The 17037-nt window shown below is 53.0% G+C and overlaps 1 protein-coding gene across 2 annotated transcripts in view; it reads right to left on the bottom strand.

Annotated features, from left to right (window-relative positions):
* Positions 1 to 14045: 14045 nt before the first annotated feature.
* The window catches only part of Tspan14 (tetraspanin 14), a 60347-nt gene continuing 57355 nt past the window's right edge, over positions 14046 to 17037 (bottom strand). For both annotated transcript variants that reach the window (XM_004658002.2, XM_045137118.1), the window contains exon 9: positions 14046 to 15787. In XM_004658002.2, coding sequence (XP_004658059.1) covers positions 15716 to 15787 — 72 coding nt within the window. In that variant the 3' untranslated portion in view covers positions 14046 to 15715. The remainder of the gene's footprint in view (positions 15788 to 17037) is intronic.

Here is a 17037-nt window from a genome sequence, read left to right as displayed (position 1 = left end):
CTTGGGCTGGAGTGATGGCTTGGTGGTTAAGCGCTTGCCGGTGTAGCCTAAGGACCCTGGTTCGAGGCTCGATTCCCCAGTACCAACGTAAGCCAGATGCACAAGGTGGCACATGCATTTGGAGTTTGTTTACAGTGGCTGGAGGCGCTGGTGTGCCCATTCTCTCTCTCTCTCTCTCTCTCCCTGCCTCTTTCTCTCTCTGTCTGTCGCTCTCAAATAAATAAAAATAAACAAAAAATTTAAAAAAGAAATAAAGAAAAATGGTTTTCACACAAAATAAATAAATAAATAAAATGTAACCCTACTGAGGAGAAACCTGCCAGTAAGTAAGACTTGGCCAAGTGAGCAGGTTGGATTAGTGACCTTTTAAGTCCTTTTCCCTGAGGACCGAAGGTGCATCAAGGCCCCAGGAGCCATGCAAGGAGCTGGTGAGTTCAGAGGAAGCAGGACCAAACAGGTTCCTGCCAGTCAATCCAGAGGGTCCAAAGAGAGTAGAGGGGGGCACCTTCCTCCAGGTCAACTCCTACCTCAGACAGACAGTTGTGGCCTTGACCTCCTATCCTGCCCTCCTCCCCTTCTCCCCATCTCACCTTCCACCCGCTGTCCCCACGGGAGATCTAAGAGCTCCCTCCGCTTCTGGACGCTGCATTTTCCCCCAGCATCCCCCCTGCCTCTAACATACTTGTGAATATCTTTCTGTCCCTAGCTGTGACTAGAATAGAGGTAAGAGCTGAGGCAGGGGGCACGATGGTCACTGAAGAGGTCTGGCCTCTTTATGTCCCTCCCCGCCCCCCGGATTCCTGCAAGAAGCAAAGGGCAGAAAGAACGCTGTGTAGAGCAGCAGAACGGGGCCGGTGGTCCGGTCCTTTGTACGAGGTGGCCACCCCGAGGGTGGAGGCAGGCAGGACGGGATGACCTCTCCAACACCCCGTGTGGGGCTGCCCAGGCGCCCTCGCTGGAGGAGGAGGGGGATCTCCCTGACAATCCCAGGTCAGTGGGGCATGAGGACAAGAGACACCGAATCCGGCGACGTGGCCTCAGCGTGGCCCGGGGCTGGGTCGGGTTTCCGGGACGACGCGAAGGGGGCATGTGTGCCACGCGGGGCGCCACCTGTGCCCGGGTGGCCTCCAGCGACGGCCCCGGGTCCGGTCTGGAGCGCCCCCTGCCGGCCGCTCGGGGCGCAGCCCGGCTCCGCACGAGAGCCGGGAGACCTGGTTGGTGCCAGGGACCCTCGTCGGCGGGCGAGCCCCGGGGGGGGGTCTTCAAACCGGCTGTCTGCAACCTTGCAGCCGGCTGCGTTTGAACTTTCCCCTTGCATTAGCCCGAGCGCTGCATTTCATCTTCACAGGCCGGGCGGCGCACGAGTGCGCAAATGCTCTTGTGCACGTGGCTGGAAAGCACCTGGGTGTCCCTGGGTGGAGCGTGCGTCGCCACTATGGAACGCTAGTCCTGTCTCAAAGAACAGGGTGTCGATTGTCTGGGCGAGGGGGAAACGTCCAGGACAGATGAAATGGGAAAAAAAAAAAAAAAAAAACAAAAGGCAACATGCAGACTATGACGCTCAGTGTGATTCTTAACAACAAGCAAAACTGTTTGAGCCTGGGTGGCAAGGGTTAGGGAAAAGCAATAATAAAATAGAAATCCTGTGGCTGGTGAGTTTTTGAGAAAAACGAAGGGAAGCATACGTGGAGTACTACACAGTTGGTGGTTGAGCGGAGCCTATCGTTTTCTTTGGGGAGGTGGAGGTAAGTCTTGCTTTACACCCGGGGGCATCCTCACATGACCCCAGCGGGCATGGCAGATAGGCTGTAGAGGAGAGCAGTTACAACCCCAGGCTGCTACGAACTTCACCCAAGTGCTTTAGCCACAAACGCGGGGTGGGATTTGTTATGGAATCTTTCCCAGTTGTGCGTGATAGAAGTAGGTGAGGGTAAACAGAGATCACTAAAGGGGAGTGACATGTTCCCTACGGGGGACACACAGGATGCTAAGAGCACAGCCCTCAGAAAATTACAAGAAAGCTTGGGGTTTTCCTCATGGATTTGCTAACACGTCGGTATCTTTAAAGGGCTGTTTGTATTTGAGGACACCATTTATAGATGTAAAGTCCACGATATGCCTGAGCGCGCGCGCACGCTTTGATGACCCAGACAGCAGAGCTAGAGGCTGCTGTGAACCAGACCAGTCACGGCTTGCACCCAGCCTCACAGTCCACAGGTCGCCCTCTTTTCAAGACTCCTGCTTCCTCATCTGTGCATAGGTAGTCAGGGTGCTCCATGGGGCTTTTGCCGGCGTTAACTGAATAACGAGATCTGTGTCAACCAGGCACACGGTGGTGGCCATTGAGTTCTATTCCTGATTCTCTGTCAGGGGCCTGGGCTCCTCCCTATTTCAGTGAATCAAAATAACAGCTCAGGCAAGTGGGCTGTGGTGGCTAAATCTTTTTGCCCATTATGTCTCCTTTTGGCTAACAGAAAAGATTTTTGCTTGCTTAGACTAAGGCACGTGAGTCCGGTCTGGACTTGATCTACAGCCACTGTAGAAGCAGCTGGTCGGCTTTCAGCTGGTTACTAGGTGGGACTGATGACCCTCACGTCTCTCTGCAGGGCAAAGGTCTAAGTGCTATAAGGGAGAAGCAGGCCCGCTGCAGACAGGCAGCGACGCCAACAGGAGACGTCCCCGTGGCGGCATCAAGAGTCCTCACTGGCCCCCAAGGCTGTGGTTTCCAGTGTCCTTCCCTGAACCGGCAAACTAACTGGTGAATGTAACCACCTTCTGCTAAAGCCAGAGTGAGTTAAGGTTTAGCCCATTGTGACCAGTGTGGCCCGATTCCTCACGGCTTGACGATACTACCTTGCTGCAGAGCGGGATGGGAAGTGAGACGGAGAAGCAGGAACTGGGCTCTTCCTGAGGCCATTTCCCGAAGGAAGTCCTCCAAGGCTTCGAAATCTAGCCATCCCCATCCCTGTTGGACAGGATCCATTAGAGAGGTGTGGTGCCCCGGGCTACCTTCCTTTGTCTCACTGTAGGGGAAACCACAGTGAAGACAGTTGTGAAGGCGGGTCCCCAGTTCACAGGTGATTTCTTTGCAGCTGCATGAAGCTCATGGAACAGGAAGCTGTGGGTCCTCAGGGCGGAGGAGGTACTGAGCTGGCTGCTGCCTGTCACCTGACAGACATGGCTTACAATCCTACCCTACAAACCAGTCCTGGAGCCCCAGTGTTGTTACTCAGAAAACACGACTCCATCTCATTTCTGCCTGACTGAGGACCACCTGCATCACTATGAGGGAACCTTGAAGGCCCAGGTGGCCAGCAGGCCATGCTTGTCAGCCTCTCACAGAGACCACTGAAGATCACGTAGTCTGCTAGTCCTGCCTACTACGTTTTCAGATGTAGGCTCATCACAGTCACATCGGGAGCCTGTCCCCACTAGACCCAGGGCATCCCACCCAGGAGTGAAAAGCTATGCCTTTGCTCTGGCAGTAGGTGAAAACTTGAGGGAGCTGAAGCCTTCAGGCCATGTTGTGAGGCCCCATCCCAGTCCCTGCTGGGTAGAATAACCAGGGAAGAAACTTAGTAGTTCTAACATCTACTGTGTGACAGGGGGCACCATGCCAGGGGCTTTATTCTTGTATCTCAAAACAATTTTAAAAAATCTATGTATTTGCAAACACATACAGAGAGAGAGGGAGTGTGTGCACATATGGACACTCCAGGGCCTCTTGTTACTGCAAATAAACTCCAGATGCATGTGCCAACCTGTGACCTGGCTTTACATAGGCACTGGGGAATCAAAGCCAGGCCCGCAAATTTTACAAGCAACAGCCTTTAACCGTTGAGCCATCTCCCCAGCCCATCAAAACATTTTTTTTGCTTTGTTTTGTTTTTCGAGGTAGGGCCTCACTCTAGCCCAGGCTGACCTGGAATTACCTGTGTAGTCTCAGGGTGTCCTCGAACTCACGGCGATCCTCCTACCTCTCTGCTTCCTGAGTGCTGGGATTAAAGTTATGCACTATCATGCCTTGATCCATTTTTAAGGGGCTGGAGATCTGGTTTAGTGGTTTAAGGTGTTTGCCTGTGAGACTTAAGGACCAAGGTCTGATTCCCCAGAGCCCACATAAGCCAGATGCACATGGTGGCACGTGTGTCTGGAGTTTGTCTGCAGTGGCTAGAGGCCCTGGCACACCCATTCTCTCCCTGTTTGCTTCTCTCTCTAGTAAATAAATATATTTTTTAAAACATTTTTTAAATTTAATTTTTATTTTTTAACATGTATCTGGTGTGTAGGCATGTGTGCATGCTGGTGTAGATGAGAGTGTGTGTGCGTGTGTGTGTCATGGTGTACCTGTGTGATAGAGAACAACCTTTAGGTCAGTCCTCACCATCCACCTTGTTTTGAGGCAGGGTCTCTTGTTCACTACTCTGTTCACAAGCTTCCAGGAAATTCTTCTGTCCCTGCCTCCTTTCTTGAGGTAGGCATTCTGGGATTATGGAAGCCCATCGGTTTCCAGTTTTTACGTGGGTGACACAAGAGTTGGGTAGTAAACGTTTTACCCGCAGAGTCATGTCCCACCCACTTTCATTCTCCCATGTTTGAGGACCCTGAGGCTTGGCTGTAACTGGTGAATCCAGGGTTCAGTCCAGGTCTCACGGAGCCCTGACTTGGTGCCTGTCCATGCCTTGCCACATCACCCCAGCTCTCCTTCCCAGTCCCCCCAGGCCCATGCTGCTACCAGCCTCAAGAATGGCATCTGGGCACTAGCTCCCACAGTCACACCTTTAGGAACCAATGGGAGTGAGTGGACCATCTGCCTGTCCCATCCCCTTTCCTGGACACAGCCAACTCGCTCTTCTCTGGCCCTGTGGAGCTCTTGCCAGAGCCAGCAAGTGAGGAGTCCATCACTTCCTCCAGACCACTTAAGAGATGGTTGAGGGCTGGAGGGATGGCTCAGCAGAGAAGGCAAAGCCAAAGGAACCAGGTTCAACTCCCCAGGACCCACATAAGCCAGATGCACAAGGGGGTGCACGCATCTGGAGTTCGTGTGCAGTGGCTAGAGGCTCTGGTGCACCTATTCTCTCTCTCACTAATATAAAACAAATATATTAAAAAAAGAAATGGTTGAGCAGAGGTCGCAGAGAAACAAACTGACTCCCACAGTCTGAACCCCAAGTTCCCTTCAAAAGAACTTCAGCAGGAAGTCAGGAAATCCACTTCCAGTCCTCACTTCCTTAAACTGTGGGACCTGGGCACTGACCACTGTCATCCCCTGTGTGTCCACGTGGCTATGAGCGCTGGACAGTGACCTATGAACACTGGTCCTCACCCTGTTTCCCCATCAACTGACTAGAGAGTTCCAACGGGTCTAGGAAGTGAAGCCCCAAGATGGAAGGTGCCTGGATCCCTGAGAGGCTGCCAGGAGCACAGCATTCACCACCCTAGCCCACAGCGGCCACTGGAGACTGCGAAAAGAGCAAGAAATACACAAACCACATTCTCAAATTTACTTCAGTGAGACTTGCTTGCTTTTGTGGTTTATCTGGTCTGACTCTAGCCATATATGACAGTTCCCAAACCTCAGTGCGCATTAGTCACCTGTGAATAAAACAGACCCCTGGGCCCCACTGGTGTCTGACTCCATAGACCTGGTGGGCCAGAGTCCACGTTTTCATAGGTTCTGGGATGACACAAGCTGCTGGTGCGGGGGCCACACTTTGAGAGCCACTCCTCTAACACAAGCCACAGTACTGTCCCCGCGTTGCCGAGGACAAGCTACGTGTTCCCTGCCCTTATTTGCACAGGGCTACATCAGCACATCTCCAGTACCCGCCTGCGCTCTTGCTTACTGATTACTTACTGTTAGTGTCACCAAGGAAAGGGACAGTCATTGGAGAGGAAATCCTGATTGTAAAGCCAGCTATGCCGCTTCCCAGCTGCGTGGCATCTGGCAAGTTCTTTAGTCTGAATCTGTCTCCTCTTATGTAAAATAGACAGTCTGGCCGGTTCTCCCTCCTCCACCTGCTCTCTAACGTCTGGCCCACAGTGGGTTTCTCACAGGACACCTGACTGTTGCACTTGGCTTCAAAGAGTTCTGCTAGATCCAGCCTCGCCCGCAAAACCACGCTGCGGACTGGAAAGATGGCTCCGTGGATAAGAACTCTGACAAGACTATAGCACGAGCATGAGAGCCTGCGACTGACGGGGTTTGATTCCCCAGCACCCGAGTAAACAGCTAGGCATGGCTATGCATACCTGTGACCCAGTCCTATGGGAGCAAAGACCAGAGAATTGCCGGGGCTGGTGCAGAACAGCAGGTGGAGCTTCTGAGAAGAGACTGTCTCAAGGAAACACTCGGATGGCCAATGGAGGGGAACACTGGATGCTCCTCTGCCTCCTCCACACTCTTGCATGCACACCACACATACTACACACGCGTGCGCATGCATGCACAGAAAGTACAGTGGACAGGGCTGAAGAGATGGCTTAGCAGTTAAGGCACTTGCCTGCAAAGCCAAAGGACCAGGTTCAATTTCCCAGGACCCACATAAGCCAGATGCACAGGTGGTGCACGCATCTGGTTTTTTTGCAGTGGCTGGAGGCTCTAGGGCTCCCATTCTCTCTCTCTCAAATAAATAATAAAAAATACAGTGAACAATAACCATACAACAACCTCCAGGGCTGCTGCCTGGCCTGGCATGGCATTGGAGACAGAGTAGGGCATGAGGATGCTATGGTTTGGGTGCTGTGTCCCCTAAGGGCCCATGTGGTGGTGCTATTGGAGAGTGCTTCAAGAGGAACCTTTTGGGAGGTCCTTAAGTCACTAGGGGCATGGCTCCATATGGTGTTATGCAACTCTAGCCCCTGGCTCTCTTTTGTATCCTGGCTGTGGTGTGAACAAGTGGCTTTTCTCTGCCACATGCACCAGACAGGATGCACTGCCTTACAGCAAACCCAGAGTCGTAGACCAATCGATCATGGACTGCAGCTCCAAAACTGCAACGAGAATAAATCCTTTCTCTTCTCAATTATCTTCAGTATTTCATTGTAGTGGATGTGAAGTTGCAGGGGAAGAAAATGCAAAATCCAAATGTGTGCCATTGCCAGTTATAAGAATTGTGCTCCTGGGAGGGAAACAGAACTCACTGGGAACCTCCACATCCCAGATGCTTAGAACTATCCATTATTTTATACATTACCAAAGTCCGTCTGCTTCCACGGCTTTCAGAAAGGTTAGCCTTTCCCAGAGAAAGGAGTAAAGACACTTCTGGTGGCAGCTGTGCTGGAAGAGAGATTCGAACGTGCCCGTGGCAATGAGGGCATCCTGGAAGTAGTGCAGAAGGTAGGAATGATGGGTACTGAAGCCTGGCCTACGGGTGTCCCGGGGGGAAGCACAGGCACCTTCAGGTGTGAGGGTCTCAGGCAGCCTGGTGACCACAAGGAGCCATTTCATCCCCAGAGCCCAGGTAGTCAACCCCTCTTGGATTTGGCCATGGGGGATGGGTGGGGAGAGGGGTACAGGTTGGGGTACGTACGGGATGACTTCAGTTTGGGATGCAGTTCAAGGAGACAGATGCAAGCAGATAAAAGACGCCCAGTCTTTGAGCAGCGGGAGGACAACTGCGGCCCCAGGAAACCTTTCACAGTGGCTGGCCCTTATCTGGGACTGCTAGCAGATGATCTAACCCCCAAGCCTCACTCTGCACCATCAAATACTGGCCCTTTTGGATAACCTACCTGGGTCCTATCTTAAAAGTGAGCTTTGCTGCATGAGTAGGAGTTGGAAAGAAATTTGGAGTAAGGGGCTGGAGAGATGGCTTAGCAGTTAAGCACTTGTCTGTGAAGCCTAAAGACCGCGGTTCAAGGCTCGATTCCCCAGGTCCCAAGTTAGCCAGATGCACAAGGGGGCGCACGCGTCTGGAGTTCATTCGCAGTGGCTGGACACCCTAGTGTGTCCACTCTCTCTCTCTCCCCCCCGACTCTCTGTTGCACTCAAATAAATAAGAATAAACAACAAAAAAAATTAAAAAGAAAAATTTGGAGTAAGTGAAACCGATTCTGGCTGCCTCCGATGAGAACCTGTGCATTGCTTACGACAGAAACTTGCAGCTGTTTCTGGTTCTAGACTTCACTACCTTGGAACCATTTCACAACCTCTGAAGGTATAGAGTTAACAGAGACTTAATTTTGTCCATAGATGTGCACATATCCAAGCTGGATTCAAGACCCCTTCCCTGCTGAAAAGGGGGGGGGGCATTTTCGCATTGCTCTATTTCACATGAATTTGTGGTTCGTTGTGAGTTCTCCTTTGAACTGGTTGTTACTCTTATCGCCTCCCTCAGTGAATTAAATACAAGCCTTCACACATGCATGTGTAATATTTATGAGATGTTTTCAAAAATTCTCTTTAACAGAGGGCATAGGAAGGACCATGGCTCTCAATGATGGAAAGCCCTGCCTCAGTCCACGGAGCACAGCACTTACTTGTTGCCCCATCTAGATGGTTCTAAACATCTGTCCATCTACACGGTTCCAGACATGCATCCATTCCTCCACATGTGCTCAGCTTCTCCAAAAGGCCGCTCCAAGTCCTTCCACACTGGCCTGCCGCTGTAACAACTGTATAGAACAAAAACGAATCTAAAAGCAAAGGTGTGATAGTTTGAACATATGCCCCCCAATAGACTCATGTGTTTTAGGAAAACTTGGATTTCCAGCTGCCTGGCTGGAAGGTGTCACTTTGAGCAGATCCTGGGGTCCAGCTGCAAGGTGTTTGTGGGGGAAGATCTGAATTCCAGGCCAAAGGGTAGGCAGAACAGTTCTGCCTGGTTCCCCGATGTTTTGTGCTTATGTTTAGTGGTGGTTTCTCTCAGCTTGGATCTATGAAAGGGGGCCAGTCTCTTCCACCACTATGGAACTTCTTCTGGATCTGTAAGCCAGAAATAAATCCCATTCCCCCCACAAACTGTGTCTGGAAGTTCATCCCAGCTGCGTGGAGCTGACTACAATAAAAGGCCAGCGTGCTGGACCCTCTTGCTGGCAGGTGACTGTCTTGGCTTATGGAACCCTGCAACCTGGGCTGACGTACAATGCAAGGCCACAGGGACTAGACCTGGAGGGCGAGGAGGAGGAGGAGGATGCAGGTGCTGATGCCAAGGTGGAGTGATGGGACCAGAGGCCGTGTTCTTACTGCCTTAGGACAAACAGGATCACACCTGGCACACTTGGCTTCTCCTGACCTTCCATCAGTGTTCCAGCATCTTTTTGGACCAACTTTTTGGAGCCTGGCACACACACTGAGGCCCCTGCGCAAGTCCCATACGTGACCCTGCTCACTGGTGGTGGGGAGAACCACGTGGCCTCCTTCAGCACGTTTCTGGGGCCTCAATTCAAGACGGGGAGGAGATGGAAAATGTCAACTACCAAACACATGCGCTTACCCCAAGCCCTGGTACCCCAACATGTGGGTTCTTCATTCTACCTATTCCAAGCTCCTCTAAGCCCCTTCTCACTCTTCGTGAAAGCCCGTACTGCTGTGGTAGCCCTGGCACCCCTAATAGGTGAGGACTTCTCTGTTGCTTCTAAGGGCCCAGAGGCAACCACTTTGCTTGGGTTTCTAGCCAGATCCACACTCCACACAAGCACACTCTGTGGTTGTTTGAATGCAAATGGCCCCCACCCCCAAAGGCTCGGGTGTTTTTGATTAAGCTTCCTACATGGTACCCAGCTGGTGGAGTCTGTAGGAGGTAGAGCCTTGTTGTTGGAGGTGTGCCGCGGCGGCGGGGTGGGGGGATATCTGGAGTCCAGCTCTAAGGTTAAGTTCAGAGCCAGTTTGGCCTCTGGCTGTTCTGAGCTGTCAATGTGTGAGGAAGTGAGCCAGCTTCTTCCACCATGATGAACCGTCCCCTAGAAACCGAACGCCTGAAATCAACCCTCTCCTCCCATAAGGGGCTTCTGGTTGGGTGTCTGTCCATCGGTGAGGAGGCAACCGCAAGGCTCTCTCACCCCGCTACACGCCTGTGGCACAGAACGCACACAGACCCTGAACTCCGAAGGCCTGCTGAGGCTTTCAGCCAAGCCTTAACCTGCTACAGGTAAAAGTCCCCTTTCTCTCAAGATGCGTAATAATGTGGAGGCGGGATACCACAAGTAATGTGTCAAATGCTTTTACCCACCTGCTCTCATTTAATCTCTGAAACACTACCATCAGGCAGGAGTACCAATGCTCACACATGAAGGCAAACAAAAAACAGAGCATCTCTTGGCACCCCCAGGCCCTCGCACCCATTCATTAATATGAGCTCACCTCCTCAGAATTCTCTTAAAACCATGTTTTTTTCTACAACCCCCAAGAAATAATCTGAATAACCAAATACTATTTTTTTTTCTCAGTAAGACCTCTCATAACCAAAGCGCATCCACAGAAGACAGCAGCATTAACCCAGCTCACCCTCCAACTCCGTCACGTGGTGGAAGAGGAATGGACAGGAAAGGCATGTCCCTTCCCTTGATGGCTTGACACCATGCTGCGCCACCAGCAGTGGCCTGTTGCACGGGGAGGGGACCTTGCCTCAGATTCAGCCAATGGGGCTCCGTGGCTGGCAGAGAAATAGAAACCAGATCCTGCTGACATCACCAAGCTACTTGGACCACAGCAACCCTGAAATTCACCCCACCTCTGGACTTTCCAGTTTCAGGAGCCAAAACCCTCCCTCCGTTGTCCGGATTGGTCGCGTGGGGTTTTCAGTTACCGGTGACTGTGAATACACTTTCCTGCAGAGCAGGGTCCGCTGGCTGGTGGCAGAGCTCTGGAGTGGACCGCATGGCTGGGCAATGTGCCGCAGAGCAGGACGTGAAATGACATGAACCAAGGGACACGGCATGGAATGACTGCCATTCGCAACAAGATCTGAAACACTTTCTGGGAGGATCCTTAATACTAAGTGGTTGCCCCTGGGTGACAGAAGGCACACTTTTCACTTTACATTCTCTTTAGATAGCTTTTACTTATGCACATTGAAAGAGACTAGCTTAAAAGTTGTTTGAGGTGACAGAATTACAGTCCAAGGTGTTCGTTTATTCTGGCTGTCATTAGGCCAGGCTTTTGAAGGCCCCGCTGGGATATGACGCAGAACACAGAAGCAGCCCGGCGGTGGAAACACAGCTTTGTAGGGAATACTCACTTCCTCCTGCTCCGGAGTGGGACCCCTGCCACTGGCGGCCTCCCCAGAAAGTATCCGCTTACGAGTCTTTGAACTCTTTCTACCGAAGGGAATCCCAGGTTTTCAATGCCCATCTCACATGTCCCTGGGGATCCTTAGGGACCTCCCCCTTGCAACAGCATTTGGAAAAGGAACATGCTTAATGAGCCATTGAGGAGAAAGGCCACTTCCAGCCAGAGACCCTGAAGGCAAACATGACTCTGTGGGTCTCTGGGGCACTCAGAGGAATGAGAACAGTGCTGCAGGAGGCCCAGGCTGCCCGGAAGGATGGGCATTGGCACCCTGGGCATGCTCAGCGTAAGTACCTCGACCAAGCCTCCAAACACTGCCACCCTGTGACCTCCAAGAAAAAAGGTCCAACTTGATAACCTGGGAGCAAAGTCCCTCCCCGCCCCATGAAGGCCATGCACTGCTCCCCCTCCTTTTTTCTGTTACAGCTGAGGGATTTCAGCCAGTGGGTACACCTGGGGAGGGACTGTCCCACATCAGCGGGTTGCCTTGGGTGCTGGGACTCCTGAAGTAGCACTCGCTCTCTCTACAGCTCTACAATCTGTGCACCTGAGCTGACAGGCTGGGAAGCCACCAAGCAGCCCCTAGTGTGTACCCTGAGGCCTCCGCCCTCGGCAGCAGCCAGTACTTACGCATGGTGCCTTAGCGGCCTCCACAAGGGACTTTTGAGAAGAGGCCATGTCTTATCCTGCACTGCCCAGCACAGAGGAGCTCCATACACTTGTGGGTGGGTGGCAGCTCTGGCCACTCTAGCAAGCGTGCTTCAGGAAAACAAGTGCCTCACACACGTCATGGTGAAGACTGCAGACTGAGCACAGTGCTATTTGGAGCTCAGGTCTTGCAGAAAAGCAAGCCGGGGGCTGGAGAGATGGCTTAGTGGTTAAGGCACTTGCCTGTGAAGCCTAACAGCCCACGTTCGAATTTACAGATCCCACCTCAGGCAGACGCACAGTGACACAAGCATGCTACGTCGCACATGTGCACAAACGGAGCTCCCAAACCAAACCAAGACCCCAGAGTAGGTGCTTTCCCAAATGTTTGTGGACCTGCTGGTGTCCAGTCAGCTGGAAGACCCGGGGGACTGGCTCTGCTGTGGCTGCCCTTGGGCTGGTTTTGCAGACAGGAGAGAGGCAGACTGAGAGTGAGGACTGGAAGCTTGCCTTGTGTCAGCTGCAGATCCAGGCAAGGCTCACAGGGTGTGAGCCAAACCCTCCAAACCCTTGGTGGTGACTTCCCTTTTCCTGAGCCTCGCAAAGACGTCTTCCCTCAGGGGGAGTGAGATTATGAACTCTGGGGTACTTGCTACTTTCCTGGAAGGCTGTGGCAAGTTGAATGTAAACTCCCCCCCCCCCACCCCCCGTAGACAAGTGTGTCTGAATACTTAATTCCCGGCTGGTGGCAGCGTGTGGAGCCTTTAGGTATGGAGCCTTGCTGGAGAAGGGGGTGTCCTGGGGGATGGCAGGCTGTAGAGTCTAGCCCCACTAGGTACTTGCACGTTTCGACTTCCTCCCTGCTGATGTGATGGCATGTGTGGGTTGCCACTCGCAGTGCCCACCATGTAGGAGCATGTGTGCCAAGCTTCTCCAGGAGCAGTACAGGTTTTCCTGCCCAGCTCAGGGAAGCAGAGGGCAGAGGCAGACAGCTACAGCTCAGCCTGAGGAGGACAGCGTGGAGGTCAGAAATTGCATGCCCAGGCCTTAAAAGCAGGAAGGTCTGGAAAGGACAGTCCAATGTTAGGGTCCACAGAGGCCAAGTGGGGCTCTGAGTTTAACGACTGATCATAACAAAGTGGAGGGTTGGGGAGAGTGTGGCAGGACACAGTGACTCAGCTCACAAGCTACCTGGGAAAGGAAGGGACAAAGAAGGCCACAGTAAGCTTTTAGGACGGGAAGAGAACGGCCACCAGTAGGTGGTGGTGGCAGGGAAAATGCATGGTGATGTCCAGAGCGGTGAGAGGTTCAGGCAGGACCAGAGCCTCTGAGACTGAAACGAGCGAGGAAGGGGAAGTGCGCAGAGGTCACACTAGCCTGTCCAAGCCCAAGAGGACAGGGAAGGGGCCTCAGGGTAGGGAGCGGTCGTGATGTCGGGCGCCCTGTTTGTAACTCCCACACTCAGTTTCTCCACCCTCCACTTACTCTCCACCCAGCTGCTCAGTCAGAAGAGACTGGCTGAAGTGGCCCCAAGTTTTATAACTAACTGGGAAACAAGCTCAGCTCTGGAAGTCCTGCCTGAACCTCATCTTGAACAGGGCTTTGTAACATGGGAAGAGTCCAGGGAGACGCAGCCAGTGCACAGAATAGCAGGAGCTGCCTAGAGCCAGGCCTTGGTGCCAACATGCTGGCGGGGAGGGTCTGTGGTCTCCAGTGCCTCCAGGGAGGCGATGCTGAAGGCAAGCACTGACAGCTGTCACCTACTCCACCCTGCTCCTGACCGCCAACTGGTCCAGGGCACGTGGTTTGCACAGCAGCAATGTCGAGTCCATCCATGGTCCCCAAGCACTTTCGGCCTCCATTAGAGATACTGTGAGGCAGCAGAGACAGACAAAATGCTTCCCCAGACCTGTAAAGCTCTTTCACCTCACACTTAAAGCTGGGGGGGGGGGAGACACAGGGCCACAAGCCCCCTTATTCCAGCTGTAGGCGAGACATGAAGGGTAGGTGAAATTTACATCAGAACACACTGACGACCGTTTGCCCCTCTGGGATCCTGCAGCACACGGTCACACCCGATGCCTCAGGTCCAGCAGTGGGTGAATTTACCACCAAGATGCTTAAAGCTATTTTGATAGTGATCAAAAAAATGATCCAAACAGCCACATTAATATAAAGATATATTCCATAAAAGAGTTTGGCAGTCAAAGAGAAGCATCACACTTCCTAAAAACACAGGCATTCTTCTTCCTCTAGTCTATAGAGAATTATAAAAAAAAAATATCATCATCATCAACACACACCCACCAGCATCACCAGTACACAGCACGCAAGCTTGTACCCTGCGGCCAGGGACTGAAGGCAGCACTCACCCCTCCACGGTGAGGACAGGCACAAGCTACAGAGAAGCCAGCCCAAGACGGACACACGCCCAGCCATGCCTCAGAGGTACTCAGGACCTCCGACAGACATCCTTTCCAAAAATCAAGCCCCAGAAGAGCTCTGGCAGGAAGTGCAGACAGTGGCCACAGCCATCTGGGCGCAGGAGTCACTGGGGAGTTAGAAAGGAACCATCTCAAACTTGCACACAGCACACTTTTAGAAAGGAACCATCTCAAGCTTGCACACAGCACACTTTTCGGGTGCGTGGCTCGCAGGAGTGCTGCTCTACGGAGACAACACGTGTGTGGCCCTAACAGGAGAGTTGCTCTCCAAAGGCAACATACTTCAGGCCACCACGTGTGTGTGGCTCTGACGGGAGCCTAGCTTTCCAGTGGGTCATCTGGGTTGGGGCTCCTAGGCGTGCCATGGGGAAGTCAGTTAGGATTCAAGTTCTGAGTGGCAGTTTCAGTAGCACCAAGACCAGAAGACAGTGAGGCCACAGGGGGGAGGAGGGGGAGGAAAAAGAGGAAGGAAGGGAGGGATAGAGGGAGGGAGCGAGGTGAGGTGGGAAGACACACAGACCAGAGGGAGAGGCTGTCACCACTGGCTGAGACACTCAGGGAACTGAAAGGGACAGCTTGGTCCCAGACACCGGGTAAGGCTTCGTAAGAGGAGAATGCCAGAGAGGAAGAGGAAATGGAGACACGGTGTGGGAACATTCTTACCCCTATAAATAACTATTTACACACTGTAGGAACAGGAGAGCTGGCTCTCAGCAGAACCCAGGGCTTAATGCTATGGAGACCGGAGCCATTCTGCCCTGGGGAAGCAGAGTGGGCCTGGAGGACGGCAGTGAGGTGCTCCCCTGGCCCGGTCATGCACTGGCCCAGGCTTACTTCATCTGGACACGGCTGGGGATCTGCCAACCACCCCTGGGGTGATCAAACCATGGCAAACCAGGCTGACACTCAGGCCCACAGGGCCCTTATCTGTCTCCCGCTAAGGGCAGGATCTGTGCTTCTTAAGCTGGCAGAGCCGGAGGCACTGCCACACCTGCTGTTCCCTTGCATGTCCCACCCTCACACGTGGCTGGTATGGTCCAAAGCCTGCAGTGGGGCTGGGGCAGGGGTCTCCAGACACTCTTGGGCTTCAAGAGGGCCATCAAGCCCAACTCACAGCCACTGGAGCCACCTCTGCTCAAGAGTCACTACCCCACAGAGACACAGTCTGTCTGAGTAAAACCCTGCAGGGATGCCATGTCAAGTCTGGGCAGGTAAAAAGGAACTCCGTCTTCAACACCAGCAAGGAGAAATGGAGTCCACATCATGCTGATGTCAAAGGGCACTGTGTCAGCTCTGGGAGGCTGTGTCAGCTTCTCCTGCTGAAGGTAAGGGTAATGACAGTGAAGGGCCTGGCCTCCACACATGGCTCAGCTCTGCTCGCTGTCTCTGCTCCTCAGAAATGATGGCCCGCCTTCACCGCCTCGATGTCTGAGATCAGGGTCCTTGCCAGGAAGATGCCGAAGATCTGAAACCAAAGCCAGCAGTCAGTGGGCCAGGGCAGGGGCAGGGGCAGGAGCCACATGCTGGAGACACACTGCATCTCACTCCCTCACCCAGGAACAAAAGGACAAAACGCTCAGACAGGTGCACAGTACAACGAACCCTCGTGGAAGATGAGCCTGAGCTCCTTAGGCTGCTGCATCCCCCAGCCTGGACGAGGCTCAGAACAGGCACTATGGAGTCCACAAGCGAGCACGTCCCACGTCACAGGTGGGACCCACAAACTTGTGGCCCAGGTCAAACTGAAAATAACATCAATAGTTCACAACCAGCCAGCCAGACTGCTTCGAATTCCAAGAAGCCATCTCAGCTGCTTCCTGTGCTCCTAGGTCACATCTCAAAGGCAAGGCCAGCCCAGGTGCCAGCCATCTGATGTCTGTAGATGCCCCCTGACCTTGGTAGACAGGAAAGTCACCCAGGAAGGCTGGGGCATTTCTATGTGAACAAACTCACATGAACTTGGTAACCCTTAGGAGCTGGACCTTTTTCCTTGTACGTTCTGTGTGTCTCCTGACAAGCTAGTCCCTCTGAAGTCAGACTCTCTTGGCCTCTTTACAAGGAGATTTTACAAGTTTCCTTTGCCACCGTGTCTCTCCAGTCATTGTCTCCAGTGACTCAACACAACGTCAGAGCGGAGGAGGAAGACAGGCAGTGTGGCTGGCAGCCATGTAGGCACAGCCACCTCTGTCCCCGAGCCACTCAAGACTGCAGCACCTCTTCACAAGCACTGGACGCTGGTGGCTTCTAGGCTGTCACTAGGCTCACTTCCTTGGCCAGCTCTCCTTGCAGACACTAGCTTCCCATTCACCTCAGGCCTCACTGCCCTGGGCCAACAACGTCCTTCATGGGAAATCTGCTTCCAATGAATAAACTCAGCTTTGGAAGGGAACAGTGATCAGGAAGCCAGGGACAAAGAAAAAGAGGTCCTGGGTGTCCATACTACTTGAGCCCCAGCTGAAGGGCAGCATAACCTCCTGTCCTACCACTCCTGACACTTCCTTAACTCTGGCTACTTCCACCCCCAGCAGAGGAGGTGACAGCCACACTTCAACCCCGGTCCACTAGACCCTCAGGAAGGCAACCGCCCTCCCGTCTGTCTGCAACACAGAGCACATGGCGTGTCCTGCCAGGTAGCAAACTGTGTGGACAAAGGACCAGGTCTGTTCACCAACACTCATTTACAGACACCACTATGCTGCACACGCACGCGTGCAC

Source organism: Jaculus jaculus, chromosome 18 (genome assembly GCF_020740685.1).
Source record: "Jaculus jaculus isolate mJacJac1 chromosome 18, mJacJac1.mat.Y.cur, whole genome shotgun sequence".
NCBI lineage: Eukaryota > Metazoa > Chordata > Mammalia > Rodentia > Dipodidae > Jaculus > Jaculus jaculus.
Note: the sequence above shows the minus strand (reverse complement) of the source record. Positions and strands in the feature narration are given on the sequence as shown.